This window comes from Hoplias malabaricus, chromosome 4, assembly GCF_029633855.1.
Source record: "Hoplias malabaricus isolate fHopMal1 chromosome 4, fHopMal1.hap1, whole genome shotgun sequence".
NCBI classification, from domain to species: domain Eukaryota; kingdom Metazoa; phylum Chordata; class Actinopteri; order Characiformes; family Erythrinidae; genus Hoplias; species Hoplias malabaricus.
Genome location: NC_089803.1, coordinates 37,024,526 through 37,043,641, shown reverse-complemented (window position 1 = coordinate 37,043,641; position 19,116 = coordinate 37,024,526). Strand labels below are relative to the sequence as shown.

At 38.1% G+C, this 19,116-nt stretch overlaps 1 protein-coding gene across 1 annotated transcript; it reads right to left on the bottom strand.

Annotated features, from left to right (window-relative positions):
* Positions 1-673: 673 nt before the first annotated feature.
* On the bottom strand, positions 674-14,954 carry dhtkd1 (dehydrogenase E1 and transketolase domain containing 1). Its single transcript, XM_066667899.1, has 17 exons — positions 14,695-14,954; positions 14,327-14,479; positions 12,613-12,824; positions 12,145-12,339; positions 10,534-10,803; positions 7,822-7,993; positions 7,036-7,234; positions 6,525-6,837; positions 5,149-5,233; positions 4,847-4,986; positions 4,539-4,689; positions 4,264-4,370; positions 3,985-4,149; positions 3,798-3,880; positions 3,476-3,645; positions 2,109-2,194; positions 674-1,949 (listed from the first exon to the last, which is right to left on the bottom strand). Exons 1-17 carry the CDS (start codon positions 14,888-14,890, stop codon positions 1,848-1,850), a joined length of 2,799 nt encoding a protein of 932 aa, XP_066523996.1. The 5' UTR covers positions 14,891-14,954; the 3' UTR covers positions 674-1,847.
* Positions 14,955-19,116: the final 4,162 nt, after the last annotated feature.

The window sequence follows — 19,116 nt, the reverse complement described above, 5'->3', positions numbered from 1 at the left end:
TAGAAATAAGAGGGTTCCTGAGAGAATGGACAAAGAGTGTAGAAACAAAATGGTCATAATGTTATGGCTGATCAGTGTATAAATATCTCATTGGAATGGCATGGTGGCGCAGCAGGTTGTGGGTTCAAGTACAGCTCTGGGTGACTGACTGTGAGGAGTTGGTGTGTTCTCCCCGTGTCCGCGTGGGTTTCCTCCCACATTCCAAAAACACATGGTGGTAGGTGGATTGGTGTGTGTGTGTGTGTGTGTGTGTGTGTGTGTGTATCGCTGGCGCCCCCTCCAGGGTGTGTTTCTGCCTTGCAACCAGTGATACCGGGTAGGCCCCGGACCCACCGCGAACATGAACTGGATAAGCAGTTACAGCAGTTATCTCTTATCTTTAACCTAATTTAGCAGAGTTAAATTGGAGTAGTGTTGCCTTAGTGTAAGTTTTTTCCTAGTGGTTTACACTCCCTCACCTTACAAAATAATGTGAGAAAGGTTCCTGAGATGGTTCTGGGCCCATCAAAGTTATTTCAGGGGAACAAAAAAGCAGTGAACTGTTTAATAGAACACATTTTGGCTAAATAATAGGACTCAGCAATATCAGCTTTACTCCCAGACCTGCCAGAACATGACACGCAAAAAAGTCACAAATGCAGGTGTTTTATTTCATAAATCATGTTTATTGCCCTCCATGAAATATCTTAACAGAAGTAAGATGAGATGAAGTCCCTGTTCTGAAAACTAACTACTTACATAACATACCAACAAACAGATTGTTCCCAGATATAGTAAGACTAGTCACACATTCACAAAATGTCTAAATCAACAGTATAATGTCAACTAGATAATTAATTTTTTCGCATTAGAAATTCAAGTAAATTGTCCAGTAGCATTCAGACAAAAATATCTGAGTAGAACACTAATTTATACAATGTAAGAAAAACTGTCACTGCAGTGGCACTCTCAAATATACACATTCTGTCCCCGTAGTTAGTGAACATAACTAACTTATTCTATTATAAATGTTGATTTTAAAATTGTATTGATTTCATACAGCCATTTATCTCCAGAAATTATTTTAATATTCATTTATTTTACACAGGTCTATAATGAAATCTTACTATTATTCACCTCTTTCTGGAGAAGAGACTGTAAGGCCTCTACCCCTAACATTAGGGGAAAAAATGGATTTTAAAAATCACTGTTGTACCTTTAAAAGATACATTTACACTGTTTTAACTTTAGTGACCAATAATGTACCTATACCATATCTTTTTTTTTTCTAACATGTTACAAAACACTTCACATAAAACATCTTAGTAGTTAAGGAGCCATGGTGCTGATTCAATGACTACTATTTTAACTAAACAATGCACGTTGTATAAACATGTGCAAGTGTGTACATGTAAACAATGCACATTTCAAGAAAAAGAAATAACTCTTCCCATTATAGGGCACCACTCTGAATTTTTCACTCTTTCAATTACCTATGCCTGCTAGATAAATAAGCATTTAAAACTGAAAATGAAAAAAAATATATAAATATAAATTGTTAATCTAGACTTCAGATAAATACCTGCATACTTAGCACCTGCAAGTATGTCACATTTTTTCGTTTATTTCTTTCTTTAATCTTTGTCCAGCTTCACTTGTATTTTACCTTTTAACAAAATCTAAAATACAAACATGATACTGCCAATTGGGTAGTGTGAAAGGGCCCTAAAAGCTTGAAAATATGTAAATATAAAGCATATTAAAAGGATATAATTTAAATTGTTTGGGAGAATTGTTCTGTAGGCTTTACTATACTCTACTAGTATTGTGCTGTATTGAGCAAAAGATTTGTATTGCGTAGTGTAGTCTCAAGAGAAGGAGGCTGTGAGGATGGCTTCTTGCTGTTGATTATGGAGGGTTCCAATGCCAACAGCTGGTGCAGGCAGAGCAGGCCTACTGATCACTCGCAGCTAGGAGTAAAAGCCAAAAACCAAGTAATGAGCAAGTTAGTAGGTACTTATTTTAAGTACATTGTCTGCCAAACTATCTGATAAAGTACAATAGATCATTTTGGGCCAAAAGGGCAAACGTGGAATTAGCAGGTCAGAAAACATATTACACATCCTCACCTTACAGGCAAGTTGTTTTTCAAATCTAGGTGACACAAATGACCAACATCCCATATTCTGTGGTTCTTCTTGGCTCCAGATAAATTCTACAAATAAAGTGTTAGGAGAGGGTTTAAAAGGCTCTGATTGCATTTTGATCAAGTTCTCCAGCTAAAAAACAATGTCCTACCACAACAGTGCGACATATTAAAGTTTAAACATACTATATTCAGCAAAATAAAATAAAAAAATCTCCTCTTTATAGCTTTAAACTAACATAAGCTACACTATATTGCCAAAAGTATTCACTCCACTTACTCATACATGGCCACATATGTATAAAACCAAGCATCTAAGACTGCTTTGACAAACATTTGTGAATGAATGGGTCACTCTTAGGAGTTCAGTGAATTCCAGCATGGCCCTGTGTTAAGATGCCTCCTGTGTAACAAGTCCAGTTATGAAATTTCCTTGCCAATAAATATTCCAGTCAACATGTCTGTGGTATTACAACAAAGTGAAAGTGATTGGGAACAACACCAACTCAGCCACAAAGTGGTAGTCCACTTAAAATGACAGAGCAGAGTCAGAATATGTTGAGGTGCATACTGTACAGAGGTCGCCAACTTTCTGCAAAATCAATCTTTACAGACCTCCAGACTTCATGTGGCCTTCAGATTAGCTCAGGAGCAGTGTGTAGTGAGCTTCATAGAATGGGATTCCATGGCAAACGATGTAAAGCGTGGTGCCACTGTACTCTACTGCAGCGGAGACATGCTTTCTGGAGTGAGGAATCACACTTCTTCGTCTGGCAAGCCGATAGACGAGTCTGGGTTTGGCGGATATCAGGAGAATAGTGTGAAGTGTAATCTTTGATGGAGGGGGGATTATAGTGTGGGATGTGGCATGGCCCCTTCCTGTTCCAACATGACTGGACACCAGTGCACAAAGCAAGGTCCATAAAGACATGAATGAGCGAGTTTGGTGTGGAATAACTGGCCTGACCTCAACCTTCTGAACTCAGCAATAGTGATGCGGTGTTTAAGTCGCTAAATAAAAGTGGTCAAATTTAGTAAATTTTTCAGTTAGTGTTAAATAATTTACGTTTTTACAACATAAGTCATTAAATTCCCACATGCATTAATTTACAAAAAATTTGTTTATTTTACTTGAAATGCTGAATGTTTAGACAATACTGCCAAGATCTGCATTTTTTAGAAGAAAACCTACACTTATACTTATTAATGATACATAAGGATAGCACTGACAGGAAACTTGTGGCAAAGCGCAAAAAAAAATGCAGAGCAAGAAAGCTAACAATTTTTTTAGGCCTGTAAGTCCCAGTATCAAACTAAGAAACTGCCTACTAGAGGTATGCCAAGCCTCACCTTTGGCGTTGCAGTATTTGCTGAGCTCCTGTTGCAGAGAATCTGTGGGGAAGGGGCACAGCTCCTCCAGTCTGATCAGTGCTGTGTTCTTAGATGCTTCAGGCAATGTCTCCCTCTGCTTCAGCAGTGCATAATAGTGCTTACCTGAGCAAAGGATCACCCGCTGTACACTGGTACCACAAATTAGATAGAACTGATTACTTAATTAATCAATTAATTAATTAATAATAATAATAATCATCATCATCATCATCTCATAAGCAACATTTAAACTAAACTGAATCCAATTCAGTGGGATATGTTTTGCCGTAACAGTGCTCACTTTTCTGGTTTTACAGAGGTATCACCAATTACAGGCTTGAAAGAAGTGCCAGGTCCCATTTCTTCTAAGCTTGACACTGCCCCCTAGTGTAAGAGAAAAATAAACATAGCGAGGTACCAATCAAATCTGCACTAAAGAAAAGTAAATAAAAATATCACAATCATATCTTACAACACAGAAAACTCACAGAGAATCGTAGTAGCGTTTTGGGAGAAGCCACAATGAGTGGTTTGCGGAAGTTTCTGATCATTTGTCTCCTCAGGAGGTGGAAATACTGAGCAGGGGTTGTAGGATTCACCATCCCCATGTTTACTGTATCACTGTCAACTCCTCCTTCTTTACTGTCACACATCTGCTCAGGGAAGGAAAAGCTTGATCTCAGTACATTCAATACCATCAATTCTTGTGCCTGACCAGAGACAAGTGCAAGTCCTTTTTTTGTGTTGAAGTGTGTGCACATGTTCACCTGTAGGAAACGTTCAATTCGGCAGGAAGAATGTTCAGGTCCAGCTCCATCATAGCCATGTGGCAGAAGCACCACCATGCCACTCTGCAGCAACCATTTTGCCTCACCTAGAAAAAGATCACGTTACACATAGCTCTACTGAACCATTTTAACATTATATCAGTGTTTTTATTAATCTGTAGTCTGGTGTTGTGATCAATAACCAGTAAACAGAGATCATGTGTTTCTTATAATTAAGAATTTTAACTGTATTCATTCTTTAAGAAAAGTTGTACCTCCAGAGATAAAGGTGTCGAAGATTATTTGAGCTCCATTAAAGAAATCTCCAAACTGAGCCTCCCAGATTGGCAGTAGGTTTGGCTGTGCAATACTCATTCCATACTCAAAACCCAACACTGCCTCTTCAGACAATGCACTGTTACACACCTGAAAAAACACTTGGTATATTCAGTGTTCACAGCTTTGATTAAAAAAAAGCCAAAAAAAAAATTTAAAAATGGCACAAATCAGTATGAGTACTTTATTTAAACCAACATATAAAAGTTAATTTTACTCGGTTAATTTGTGAAACTGCTAATCTGACCTCCAGGAAGACTTTCTGCTGAGGGTCTATGTTATTGAGTGGGATGTACATCTCATTGGTTTCCTGGCATACAACCATTGCATGACGCTGGCTAAATGTACCACGGCCCACATCTTGCCCACTGATCCGCACATTGAAGCCTTCAATGAGGGGAAAAAATTGCTTTTACATTACAACCAGGCTCAGCCATAATGTTCTCTCCAAGCATGATTGCAAACACAAAGCATTATCCTTCAGAAAATAACACATCAGAAATACCTGGTGTTAGAATTTATTCTTGGTCTAATAGAGGGAGTGCTTACCTTGGCAAAGTAGTGTACCAAAAGCTAGGGCTTCTGCCGTAGACCAGTCCAGCTTGGTTCCCTCTTCAAGTTTCTGTAGCCTTGACTGTAAAATTGAACAGGAAACACACTTCATTCAGTCACTTCCAGCAACTTTTAAAGGACACTAGTACATACATGAATAAACTGCAACCTTCAGCAGAGCTTCCACATTTTTATGCCAAACCAGAAAAACTACTTAATTTCAGTGCTGGTCATTGCATACAAAAGAATTATAATGACTGCAGGAAATGTTTCATAAACACGTTTCCTTGTTACTGTCTTATAAAGAGTAAGACACTCTTCAAGGGACTGCTTGTACAGCAGACTTGGGGGCCAAAATTGCACACCAGTGGTGCCTTTTTCTATCAGTCAGGACTCTATGAAAGCATAACAGGCTTTGCTGCGAGTGGACAGGCCAGGTAAGGTCCTTTGTGTCCTGTCAGCACATGCTCAGTCGTTGTATATTAGGCTCTAGCTTACATGTGTTCATTATAATCTGCTGTTCCTTGCATGACAGGTTGTGAGAGACATTTGGAATCACTTCCCTACTGTATTAACCTGCTGTAGCATATCTTACACAGCAAATTATTCATTAGGACTCTACATGTTGTTCACAGCAGGGTGGGCTGAATGGGATGTAAATAATTCTAATTAAAGTTTCTACAGATTAAAAACAAACAAACAAAAAAAAAACAAAAAACCATCACCGCCTGACACAGGTTCTGAGGAAGAATATGTGAATGGTGTGCAGAAGTGAGGGAGCACATAAGAATGAGCATTCTAAAAGCTAGTCACACCAACAGCGCTTTTCCACCAATAAAGTACAAAAACAGTTCCCATTCACAAACCTAATAAGAAACCTTTCAGTGCATGTCCACCGACAAATAAGTTTGAGAACCAGAAAAGTTTGATCTCGGCTGAGAACAAAGAAAAGTTAGTTCCATGAATCGTGATGTTGTCCGTGGCCATGTCAAGCTTTAGAAGCTATAGAAAGAGCTCAGAGCCTCAAATAAAGTGTTATCACACAGTGGAGCTGAACACATTCATTTACATTGTGTTATATAAATAATACGAAGTAAAACCAGAACACCCGTCATTTGTGTGTCTCTCTGTGACTGTGTTTAGCATGACATGAGGTGCGTTGGCCAGAGGCACAACTCTGCGTTAGCTAATTTTCTCCGCAGTTTCAAGCCTGGCAGGACAGTTTGGAACTCTACTATATTTCCACATGTGTATCATATCTCACTCTGATCTGAACCCGCTGTAAATAAAGAAAAAAAAAAATGACCCTGTCAGTTTATATACAGCTCTATATACAGCGCTGTATACAGAAAAAGTTCACTAGAAATTCCTACCTGTATATGAGTCTTTCTTAGATGACTATGCATCTGAATCTCCTCAGGTATATCAACTGACTTGGCTCCAACAAACTGAAGCAGAGGTACAGACACACCAGTGTCCCAAGATGAAATCCTGTTCTGAGGCTCCACTAGACCTCCCCAGCGACCCTGGAGATTAGTGGGTGGAGGACTGAAAAAAGTCATGTTGGCCAGACGGTCATTGAGCATAGAGTAATAAGCTGTTTTGATGTGACCACACTCTTCCTCAGCCATCAGCCCTTCTGAAATCAACTGGTCAGCATACAAATCAGGGATGCTCTTCCTTGAGCTAGAGAATATGACAAGAAAAGTAGTTATAAGCACACTAATGTGATGTATTCAGTTCTGTTGAGCTTAAAGCACTTTGAAGTTGGTTATGAAAAAGTATGCATTTAAGAAATAAGTACATTCCTAAACTCTTCATGTGCATGCAAGTGAATCTAAAATGTCCCAAATACACAGGCGCAGAAAGAGACAGTGTACTCACCGGATGATTTTGTACATTACTGGGTTTGTGAAGAAGGGCTCGTCTAGCTCATTGTGACCCCACTGGCGATAACACAGCAAGTCAACAATAACATCCTTTCTGAAACGTCTCTGGTAATCCACGGCCAGCCGGGTAGCTCTGAGCACATCTTCAGCATCATCTCCATTCACATGAATCACAGCGCAACCCACCATCTTACCTGCAGGACACATAAAACCTATCATTCACTACACGTACTAACATTTGTACTGAACTGTATTATAACTGATATTAATCTAATTGTTGCATAACAAAGACTGGAGAGTACAACCCCTTAACTGCTGTATTTAAGTATTTACACCTTGCTAAATTATGCACACTCTGAAGGCTTTGAACCATTAATCTATTATATAATCAGATTTATATTTTGCATGAACATTTGTGCATAATTGCAAGTAGAAACACATAGTACTAAATTAGGTAACGTTTCTGGGTTTTTTAAAACATAAAATACATAAACGATTTTGTAAGCACATTTTATGGTTTTATGGGCTAAGAAATACACATTATGACCAGGACTGAAAATGTATAACAAAAAAAAAGTGATGCTTATATGAGAACTTTCGTATTTATCAAAGAAATATTAAATATTAAAAACTATTATATTTATTCCAGCAAAAGGATTGGTCTAATTTCATCTACCACAAAACAGATATAAAAGTCAGGTTTCTTTCCATCAAAATCAACTGTACAAAATATTACAAGTCTAAATATCACAAGACATTCAGAATTATTGATAAGGCATACCAACATCACTGCAGTACAATGATGAGCGACCCCTATCAGAAGGAGTAGTATAGCCCACTTGGTTGTTCACAATCAGGTGGATGCTTCCACCAACTCTGAAGTGAGGTAGGTTTGACAGGGTGAAAGTCTCTGGTACAATTCCCTGACCTGAGAATGAGGCATCGCCATGAACCTGAAGAGGTGATACATAACCAGAATGAACATATTTCAAGAAACAACTATTTTTGGAAACAAGAGGAAAAATGTGACTTGGGAAAAAATATATTGTCGCTGTCAAAAACAAAAAAAAAAAAGTTTACAGGAGAAGGAAAATATCTTCTTAACCTTTAGTGGAATTAATGTAAAAGGTTTTTTCGAGTACAATTGGAGCCTTTTTATGGGTTCATTTGATGTACATTAAGATGAATGTGCATTCATTTCTAATAAATGGATTGTGACTTTTTGGGATTTAAATATGCCGAAAGTTATCAGTGGCCTCTCTTCACTCTCAGTCACTCCTCTCATCACATAAACCCAGATTGGAATTTGAGATAACAGAGCAGAGAGAGATCGTAGACCACACTACAGGGACGGTTAATGACCCAAGGTCTTGTAGGTTCAAGAGAGGAATCTTTGGTGATGGCAGAGACATAATTCCCATTGGTTTAAAACATTCTGAAGTTACATATGGGTAGGACTGTGTGAAATTAATTCCATTTAGACAATCAAAACTGGTGGAATTAATTTACGTGTGTTTAAAATCACCTTTTTGTATGAACTTATGTATGAACCAAGGTAGCCCCTCTGTGTGTTATTTGGTTAAGAATTATGTAAAACATGCTTTTGTCTGAATGTTATTACTTTGTTTTATAATCTTATAATCAATATAATCTTTTATATTGTAAAAGCATGATTCAGAATTGTTGGATATTCATTCAACAGGAACCTTCCTTAAATCGTTTTGTCAAGTGTCATAAATTGGGTACAGGAAACATCCAATCAGGAGCAAGAGATGCTCCAATCCTCAATCCCTGAGGATCTATCAGTGGCAGATTTCTAAGTTAGAAGAGAGAACTGGTGAGAGAACTCACAGAACTCACAAGGAGGACTCTTCAGAACTCCTGAAGGCTCCTATGCTCCTAGTCTCTAACAGATTTCACTCTCTTCCAGAGAGAACACAGACTCTTATGTCTCTCTCTTAAACAGGATTGGGCTCTTCAAGCAGGGTCCAGACAGAGCAAACTCAGAACATGTAAAGAAAATGTAGAGAGAAAAGGAAAGAGGAAGGGTAGAATGAAGGAGAAGGATGAATCTGCTTCCAGCCTGGAAGCTCAAGTAAGAGAGCCCAGAAATTCCAACCTGAAGTTTTTTTTTTTTCTAGTAGAAAAATTATATTTTAAGAAAAGCTATAGTTTAAATCCAGCAAAGTGCAATGCCACACCCAGAGCATGAAAGAGACCTCAGACCTCTGACCCTCAAATGGTGACAAGAGCTTCAGGATCAGCAATGAAGAAGGCCACATGCTCCCTTAGAAAAATCTTCTGAGTAAAGGCCCAGGGAAGACCTGCATAGACGTGTCTCCCATAAGGAGGCAGATCAGCGATGACAGAGAATCCCCACGTGACTTTCAGAACCCCACCAGCTCAGATGGAGTGGTCGCCATATCCTTTGACCAAAAGCCAAATGGAAGAAGTGCAATGCTACAAGGCCCGTGTCTATGAGAAGAAAGCCCAGCATGCCTGTGATGTCCTGCAAGTCATCTTCACTCCTCTCCAGGGACACGTAAGGTCACTTGGTTTCATTTCTTTCATAAGCTCAGGAGATTGGTGCTGAATGCTTTGTTGGGATAAACTATAGCATTTTTAAAATTTATCGTAATTATCATAGAGATATTCTCCCATATATTAATCTCATTGCTCCCTCAGTATCACTGTAATCCATTTCATTATATGAATGTATAATCAATATTCAATATTTGATATTACAATGAATAAACCAGTTGTATGATAAAACTAATCCTTGCTCATCTGTTGGTGTGGGCACCTTTTTTGTACAGAACTATTACTTTTGGGTCAGATTCAATTTCTGAGCCAAAAACCTACACCGGAACAATGAGCATAATAATTCATTAATAATGATTAATTCTAGCTAATTCTACTATATAATATGTAAAGTCATCCAATATGATGACCTACATGTCCAAGCTAAGATTGGACAAGTAAAGACACTACATATTATTTAATGGCTCCCAACTATGGAGCTTAGCAAAATGAATTAAATACTAAATTATCAATCAAATAATAAATTATCACTGACTCTGCTACACATTCATCATGCAAGCTTATCACAAATATGAAGGGCAACTATAATGTTCAAATGATAAAAATGTAGTAAACTAAAAGTTTGTTTAGCGACTATATATTTCCTTAATTTACAAGAAAGCAGAAAAGTATTTAACCAAAAGCTATATAACACTTAGAAAATAGTGGTTATAGGTACACTGATAATGTCTGAAGTAACTATTAGTTAACTATTCATGTAACTGTGACATGACAAATGAAAGCTGTCTCTTTCATAAAGAAAAATACCACACATTACATTGTCACCGATACTTAATTACAAACGCACATGGTGTTATTGGTGCAAGGCGCTAAATAGCATCCCCTGGTGATAAACTCGATTGAGTGAAAATGAGTGAATTACTCAGCCTGCACAGCAGTCTAGCTCCAGTACCTGCAGACAGATGACTTTGTCTCCAGGCTGAGCGTGGATGTCATTAGAGTAATCCCCTTCCTGTCTGACCTGCTGCCGGCCACGTGTCTTCCCCATCGTCACTGGGTTGATGGCCTCAAGATGGGACGGGTTAGGCAGCATAGTCACATGAAGTGGTTGTCCAACTCCCAAATCAAGATCCACTGAAGAAGTCAAGTGAGACAGCACATCTCCGATTGACGGAGAACTCTCTGGAAACTCACTCAGGCCTCTCATTTTACGAAACATTAACTGGAACAAAGGAAGGAAAATTCTTTATACATAGGCATATTTATCAGCATTTTCTCCACCTGGTTACTCAATGATCCACAGAACCTGTTGATCAATCATTATATCTAATCAAAAGTAGCAGGAAGTATGGAATGACATTTTCATATCATTCCAGCAGCAATACTTAATGCCAAATTGTTTCACTATTGACAAACTTATCACTGCTCACTGTTCAGTACATCAATATTTTTCATGTTTCAGCGTAATCCAAATTGTTGATGCTTATTTTGCTATGGCTAATAGCCATAGAGGCTTTTATACCTTTTATTTTTAATCTATTTCCTCTGTGCTCACATTCCACAAACCTCCAAAAACAGCAAATGTTTAAAGAGTAAAGAAAACAAATTTCATTTTAAAGTATATGAAGTGCACAAAGGCCACCTCTTTGTCCCCTCTACAGCTACTGCAAATAGTAAATTTTGTTAATGAGCCTTACTTCACTTTGAACGTGTAGCTAGAGCGATATTGACTAATTTGCAAAACTCAAGCCACATCAAGATGCAAAATAATAATATCCAAAATGTGAGAGGGCCACTAACAAAGGCTTATTTTCTTGTCTAATTAAGTCTACCCCACTGGTAGTCTGGAACTATGCGTAGTAATATTTTTTTTCACCCCCAAACTATTCCAAAAATTATCAGGCCCAGCACATCCCCATAGGAAGATATATTGCCACATTCTACAATCTGGCCTTATTTGTGTTTACTTCACCAAGGCTTCAGTCCAGAAAGTTTAAAATCAGATGAAAATGTTTCCACACCACGCCTGACTGAACTGAAAAATTGAATTCAAACTTGACTGAATTACACTTTAAACATTTGGCCTTAACTGTATGAACATTCTGTACTCACTCACAATGCTGTCTTTTGTTCTTATATTTTCTTTTTTTTTTAAATCCACTAGATACCTTACAGATTTCTCCACAGTAGATGCTCCAGTAATGAAAATAGTGGAAAAACATTTCTCACTTGTAAGAAAAGTTATTTGATTACTATTATTATTTATAATAATAATAATAATAACAATAACAACAACAATAATAATAATAATCTGTTTTAGACCAGTTTCACAGATTATATATTTTGCTGTAACACATTTAATATTACACAGGTTTGAGCTATTTAATCTATATATCATACCCGTATTAATATTCTCTTTTATCAAGTGTCTGCAAACAAAAAAAATATTCCAGTATATTATCTTTTTCTATAGTGAGACCATATTGACATTGCACTTTAAATTATCACTAAATTTAGATATAAAACAGAGTTCTACTTTTTTTTTTTTTTTTTTTTAACTCACTTCGGGTGGGAAGTGCAGAAGTCCAGTAAGCAAGTTGAGTCTGCCACGGTGAGGCATTCCCATAATCACATCTGTCACTCCGGTTGTTGCTGCAGAACGGAATAGCTCAAAGAAAAATCCCATCATGCTTTCTGCTCCCTCACCTCCATAGCGTTTCACTGTGGCAAATTTAGTGGCTAGAAAGTGGTCAAACTCCTATTGTGATATAAGAAAACAACACAAGCAGTCAAAGTCACAAAAAGAAATTTGTAGTCTTTGGCAATGAGCTTTACATGTCACACTTCCATGATGCAAGATTATTTCATATCTGCATCTTATCTAATTAAATCCACTCAGCTGACAAAATGTGCAAACTTCGAGAAGGAAGAACTTGTGTTATGGAAAAATACATGCTATATCCCAAAGTATCCTTGATGCAGCAATATCCAAGCAGTTACTCTGAACCAAGAATGTTCAACGAGCTCCTACCTGTGATTCAAGCATGAGTTTTGCCAGTTTCCTCCTCTCCTCAGGAGAAAACGTCTCCTTTTTGAGCTCCTCAAAGCGGTCCGCCAACCACACTCTTTCTGCCAGACTCTGCAGCTGGCCAATCTCCACAGAGATCCTGCCACAGTAAGTGCTCTCCAAGTAAGCTACTACCTCCTCTGAACTGGCCCTTGCTTTCCCAAAATGCTTTAAACCTTAAGGAAGAACCACAAATTAGATCATTTAGATGACTCTCAGAGAGGGAAGTAGGGGGAAAGAGAGGAAAGAGAGAGAGGGGAAAAGGGACAGGAAATTAACACAATTTTTAATTAGCTATGTTCCCTAACTAAAGACACTGAATATGAATGAATATGTTCCCTTGAGTGTACCACCTCAGTAATAGCTTTACTGACAGTGTAGAACAAATTGTGGCCACTCACTCTTAACTCAATTAAGCTCTTTTACACAGGAACTCCAGAGAAAATCTAGAGAAACTCCAGAGATGTCCAGGAATGGTCCTTTCATGCATGAGGCACACAGCAGAGATTTTCTGTGTCAGACACTTTCCCTCAGCAGGAAATTTTCTGCGTTCTTTAGCCATGGGGCACCGTCTGTGCAGCGCATGCAAAAGATATTCTTGAACATCAGCTTCTCTGTCCTCACATGCACCGACTCAGCCTTTACCAGGAGTCTTTACTAGGGGGCTTGTGGGATAATGTCTGTGTAAAATCCTGTATGAATGTTGCAGGTGTCTGTGTTTTCGCATACAGCTCCTCCAGGTAAACTCTGGAACATTGATGTGTTACCGAGCATGTATGACTTAGACATACCTACTATATAGTTCCACCTGGTAGATGTAAAGTCAGAGACAGTAGCATATCTTTTGTTGCACAGTTTGTGTTGATCATCCTCTAGTCTTTCATCGGTGATCACTGGATGCTGTTGGCTATATATTTTGGATGATGGACTATTCTAAGTCTTGAGGTGATCAAAAGCTTCTGTAGAACTGATGTGTCTGATGCACTCATACCAGCACAACACAAACTAACACACCACTACTATGTCAGTGTCACTGCAGCACTGAGAATGACCACCCCCAACCCAAATCATACATGCCCTGTGGTGGTCCTGACCAATGAAGGATAGAAAGAATGTGGCTAACAAACTATGCACAGCAACAGATTTTTATTAGTTACATAGCTACAGACTTTTACTGTAGAACCACGGTGTGCAGAGCTAATAAAATGAACAAGGAGTGTACAAACAAGTAGTTCTCCAAGTACTCCTATCAGGTGTATTGCTGGGGCTGTTCCACATAACTTAATTTTAGCTAAACTAATACCTGATTTGAGAACTGTCCAAAGGAGTGAATGTCCCTCAGTTCGTTTCCTATTCAATAGTCTTGTCTTTTGGCTCAATTTATCAGACTAAATGACAAAGCCTTCTTTTTGTTTTACCACCCTAGTGTGCACCACAGCAGAATTTCTTAACCCTACACTTTTCTAGAGGTCCACATCCCTGCTCATGTTAGTGCTTTACCTGCTTGAACCCCCAAATTCAGATCAGTTGGTTGGATCAAGCTGGCTCATTTACATGTGTTTGGCAAAGTGAGAACATTGAGAAACACTGCCCTATGGCAGACAGAACAACTGAATATATACTTGAATTTTAAACGCAGGGAGAATCAGCAAAGAACATTATGTGGCAATAGACCTACCTGTTGTGTCGAAGACTCCTGGAAGGGCTCCATTTAGGAGGGAGATTTCTGGGACACTCTCCATGACAGGACTGTGTGGGAGTAAAGGGTTAATTTTAGCTGCCTTGTGCCCATGTGTGCGATAGGCCTCCACCAGTCGAGCCAGTCCATGATCTATTCCCAGAGAATATCATAACAAACACACAGTAAATTTAAACAGCACTGGTCTTCTACTGTTATTTCATACAGATTTCAATCAGAAAAGGGATTAAATAACACGAAATACCTGAGTATGTTTACACGAAATAGCTAACACACGTAAGGCAGCTGTGAGCCCAATACTCAAGAAGACTCCTGGGTTTTGTTTATCAGTAATGAAAGGCACTGACCTTGTTTAAGTGAAGCGACCTGGACTAACTGTGATAGCTCAGCGTCCCTCTCCGGGGTCTCTGTCCGTGTTTTATAACCGTAAACCCCTCTCTCCGTGTGATAAAACAGCGGTCTACACAGCCACGGGGAACAGCTGCTGAGTTTATGTACATTCTTCAGTATAAGACCGGCAGACATGTTGACAAAGGCGGACATGTGGGTTACGAATTAGCGAAAGAAAGTTGTTTAAAGATCTCCTAAAGCAGCCATTGTATGAGCAAAGGAGGAGGCGACTGTTTCCGCGGCTGTGATTGGTAGTCGGTGCCTGACCCATTCCAGACAGACACATAAGGGGCTCAATCCCAAACCAATATCACTCCTCCCTATGTAGTGATCGACCAATGGAAGGCTAGATAAATAGACTGATTTATTGTGCATTAAGAAATTAAAAATGCAACATAAATATAATACACATTAGTTCACATTCCAGATAACAAAAAAGGTTCCCAGGACGTCCCCAAAATCAACACTGCAAACGTCCCCTGGACGTTAATTTACTGGAGTCAAGCTATCCGCACTTTGGAAACTGACGGTCAAGCCATCCGCGCTTCAAATCCGAATGCACGTATAGGCGCGCCATTACGGTTTTTCATTGCGGAGAACACCACATCCGCTTTGGGACAGATAGAGAGTCTGAAACCCGCGTTTGAGCAGCGATGTCTCTGTTACTAAATAAATGCACGCAATGCTAAAATGGACTAAATGGGCTAAAATTAACAAGCCATTAGGAATATATTTCGTTTTAAATCACTTTAAAGAGGCAAAACACGCTTTGATTTTATTATTTCATACATTTACGTATTTTTTTAACTTTTCTATAAACACTTAACTGGCTTTGAATAGTAATCCTGGTGAACATGTAGAAATACAGATTACATTTTACTGTCATTAAACAGAGGTAGCTCACTGTATAATATTCTCATGGATTTATACTGAATACCTACCAATATGGATTTCTCAAAAACTACCAATAATGCCTAAACCATTCCACTGTCATTAAACAGAGGGGCCTCGAGGCTATTAGCTGTATGATTTTGGTAGAATTTCACTGTGTACTTTTCTCATAAAATCATACTGAATACATTCCAATATGGATTTCTCAAAAATTACCCATAATGCCTAAACCATTCCACTGTCATTAAACAGAGGGGCCCCTTGGCTATAAGCTGTATGATTTTGGCAGAATTTCACTGTGTACTTTTCTCATAAACACTTACTGGATATTACCAATATGGATTTCTCACAAATTACCCATAATGCCTAAACCATCCCACTGTCATTAAACAGAGGGGCCTCTTGGTTATTAGCTGTATGATTTTGGTAGAATTTCACTGTGTACTTTTCTCATAAAATCATACTGAATATTACCAATATGGATTTCTCAAAAATTACCCATAATGCCTAAACCATTCTACTGTCATTAAACAGAGGGGCATCTTGTCTACCAACTGTATGATTTTGTTAAGATTTCACTGTATACTTTTCTCATAAAGTCATACTCAATATATACCGATATGGATTTCTCAAGAATTACCCATAATGCCTAAACCATTCTACTCTTATTAAACAGAGGGACCTCTTGGCTATCAGCTGTATGATTTTTACAGAATTTCACTGTATATGCTTTGCATAGGTAAGAAAGATATTTTCTGAAGCCCATGGGAAAGGACCTTGTGCATTTTCATATCATATGGCAAAAGCATTTGAGTTACAGTTGTTTTTCTGTGATGCTTGGAAGGCAGACTGCACAGCTGTTTTTAAACAGAATCTGGAAATACACAGTAATTCAAGTTCTTCATAATTTTGATAATTATTAACGTTCAAGTTGTTAGGATGTTGGAGTTGGGGGGGTTAGAGGTGGTTCGGTATAGGTTGGAAACTAACCCTAGCTGTCTATGTTTTTGAACATAACCTACATGACAACCAATCAAATGAGAGCATCCATCCGCTACAGAGCAACCCAGAGTACAGCATGCCATGCTTATGTAACTGCAGGGAAGAGACCACTGATGCAACAGCAGAATATATAGTGCCTTGTGAAAGTATTTGGCCCCCTTGAACTTTTCAAACTTTTGCCATATTTCAGGATTCAAACAAATATATGAAATTTTAATTTTTCTGTGAAGAATCAACAACAAGTGGGACACAATCGGGAATAAAATAAAATATCAAATAAAAAACTGAAAAGTGGGGCATGCAATATTATTCAGCCCTCTTAATAATATTGCATATTTTATTTTATTCCCGATTGTGTCCCACTTGTTGCCAAAATCATACAGGTAATAGCCAAGAGGTCCCTCTGTTTAATGGCAGTGGAATGATTTAGGCATTATGGGTAGTTTTTGAGAAATCCATATTGGTAGGTATTCAGTATAAATCCATGAGAATATTATACAGTGAGCTACCTCTGTTTAATGACAGTAAAATGTAATCTGTATTTCTACATGTCCACCAGGATTACTATTCAAAGCCAGTTAAGTGTTTATAGAAAAGTTAAAAAATACGTAAATGTATGAAATAATAAAATCAAAGCGTGTTTGCCTCTTTAAAGTGATTTAAAACGAAATATATTCCTAATGGCTTGTTAATTTTAGCCCATTTAGTCCATTTTAGCATTGCGTGCATTTATTTAGTAACAGAGACATCGCTGCTCAAACGCGGGTTTCAGACTCTCTATCTGTCCCAAAGCGGATGTGGTGTTCTCCGCAATGAAAAACCGTAATGACGCGCCTATACGTGCATTCGGATTTGAAGCGCGGATGGCTTGACCGTCAGTTTCCAAAGTGCGGATAGCTTGACTCCAGTGTTAATTTGTAGGGTCGCCAAAACGTTACAGGGGACATTCTTATAGAACCTTTAACCCAACAAACACGGTTACGTTGTGACAACGTTGTGACAACGTATTTTTTTTTGGTGCCCACAACGTTGTCTTTTTGGTTGTCATTACGTTGTCACATCGCTGAAATGAAATTCTTGTGACAAAGTTTTCTGACAACTTTCTGGGAGGTTGTGACAACCTGAGGAATTATATTTCAACGTTGTCACAACATAGTCAAACGTTGTCACAACGTAACCATGTTTGCTTTACAGCTGATGTGAAGTGCAAAGAAATAACAGACATTCGTTTTGAAGGAACAAGCGTGGTTTTATTAATCTCACAGCCTTTGCAAATGCAAAAAAAAGGGAAGTCTTTTTCGACTTTCTTAAGATGTTTTAAGGACTATCAGGAAACATTCAGAGGACTATGATGGGATGTTCTTATAGGACGTTGGTAGGACCACCAGGAAAACTTCAGAGGACTATAATGGGACGTTTGAGGAAAGTCATTTAAAAGTCTTTTTTTGACTTTCTTAGGACATCCGAACGTCTTTTTTTCGGAGTTAAAATGTGTTTTTTCATTACTACAAGGACTCAAATAGACATTGAATATTTTACTTAACCGTCAACACAACATCTTTTTTTCGGAGTTAAAAATGTTTTGTTGCATGCAGAAATGTTATTTCATTTTTCTGCAGTCATTCATTGACTTCATAAATGTAAAATTTCAAAAGGGTTTTGTGACTCCCAGTGTTTTCTTTACTGTGTGAAATGGGTCCAAATGGCTCTTTGAATGGTAAAAGTAGCTGACCCCTGTCCTAGCAGATGCAACAAGAATGTATATATCTATCAGCAACCCTGCAAAAACTTTATCCTTCTATCTACAATTATTTAATTACACCATCAGGAGGAGACAAACTGCAACTTAATAGTGGACATGTGTTTTTAGATGTGTAAATAGAAACTGGTATAAAAATTATGAAAAATTTAGTCCATATCGATTTCAAACAGTTAAAAAACCCTTAAGGTAGAACTGATATCCAATAACATGATAAAAAAAAATGAAGAGAATAGAGCTCTGTGGTTCTATTTTAGACACAGAATCCAAAACATCTTCAGAGGTCATCCTCTGGCCTGGAGCATATGGTCAACTTATGGCTATGTCTGAATGAGTCATGTGATACTGCTGAGGTGATTTTTTGGTATGATTTATTTTAGTTACCATGAATGAAGAGAATAGAGCTCTGTGGTTCTATTTAAGATGCAGAATCCAGATAGAATCCACATTTCCACCAGAGGTTGTCCTCTGGCCTGGTGTGTATGGCAAAGATATGGCTATGTCTGAATGAGTCATGTGATACTGCTGAGGTGATTTTTTTGGTATGATTTTTTTTTAGTCACCATGAATGAAGATAATAGAGCTCTGTGGTTCTATTTAAGACACAGAATGCAGAACCAAGCACACCATTATTTTTCTTGTGAAATTCCCAATAAGTTTGATGTGTCACATGACCCTCTTGCCATTGAAAAAACAAAAGTTGGAGCCAAAATGGCCGACATCAAAA

Excerpts from the sequence above, each read along its gene's own strand:
- dhtkd1 (XM_066667899.1), bottom strand. The coding sequence starts at position 14,890 with ATGTCCGCCTTTGTCAACATGTCTGCCGGTCTTATACTGAAGAATGTA. Across the intron at positions 4,150-4,263 it reads GAATTGAACGTTTCCTACAG|ATGTGTGACAGTAAAGAAGG; the intron begins GTGAACATGTGC and ends TTCCCTGAGCAG. Across the intron at positions 1,950-2,108 it reads AAAAACAACTTGCCTGTAAG|CTGCGAGTGATCAGTAGGCC; the intron begins GTGAGGATGTGT and ends TTTTACTCCTAG.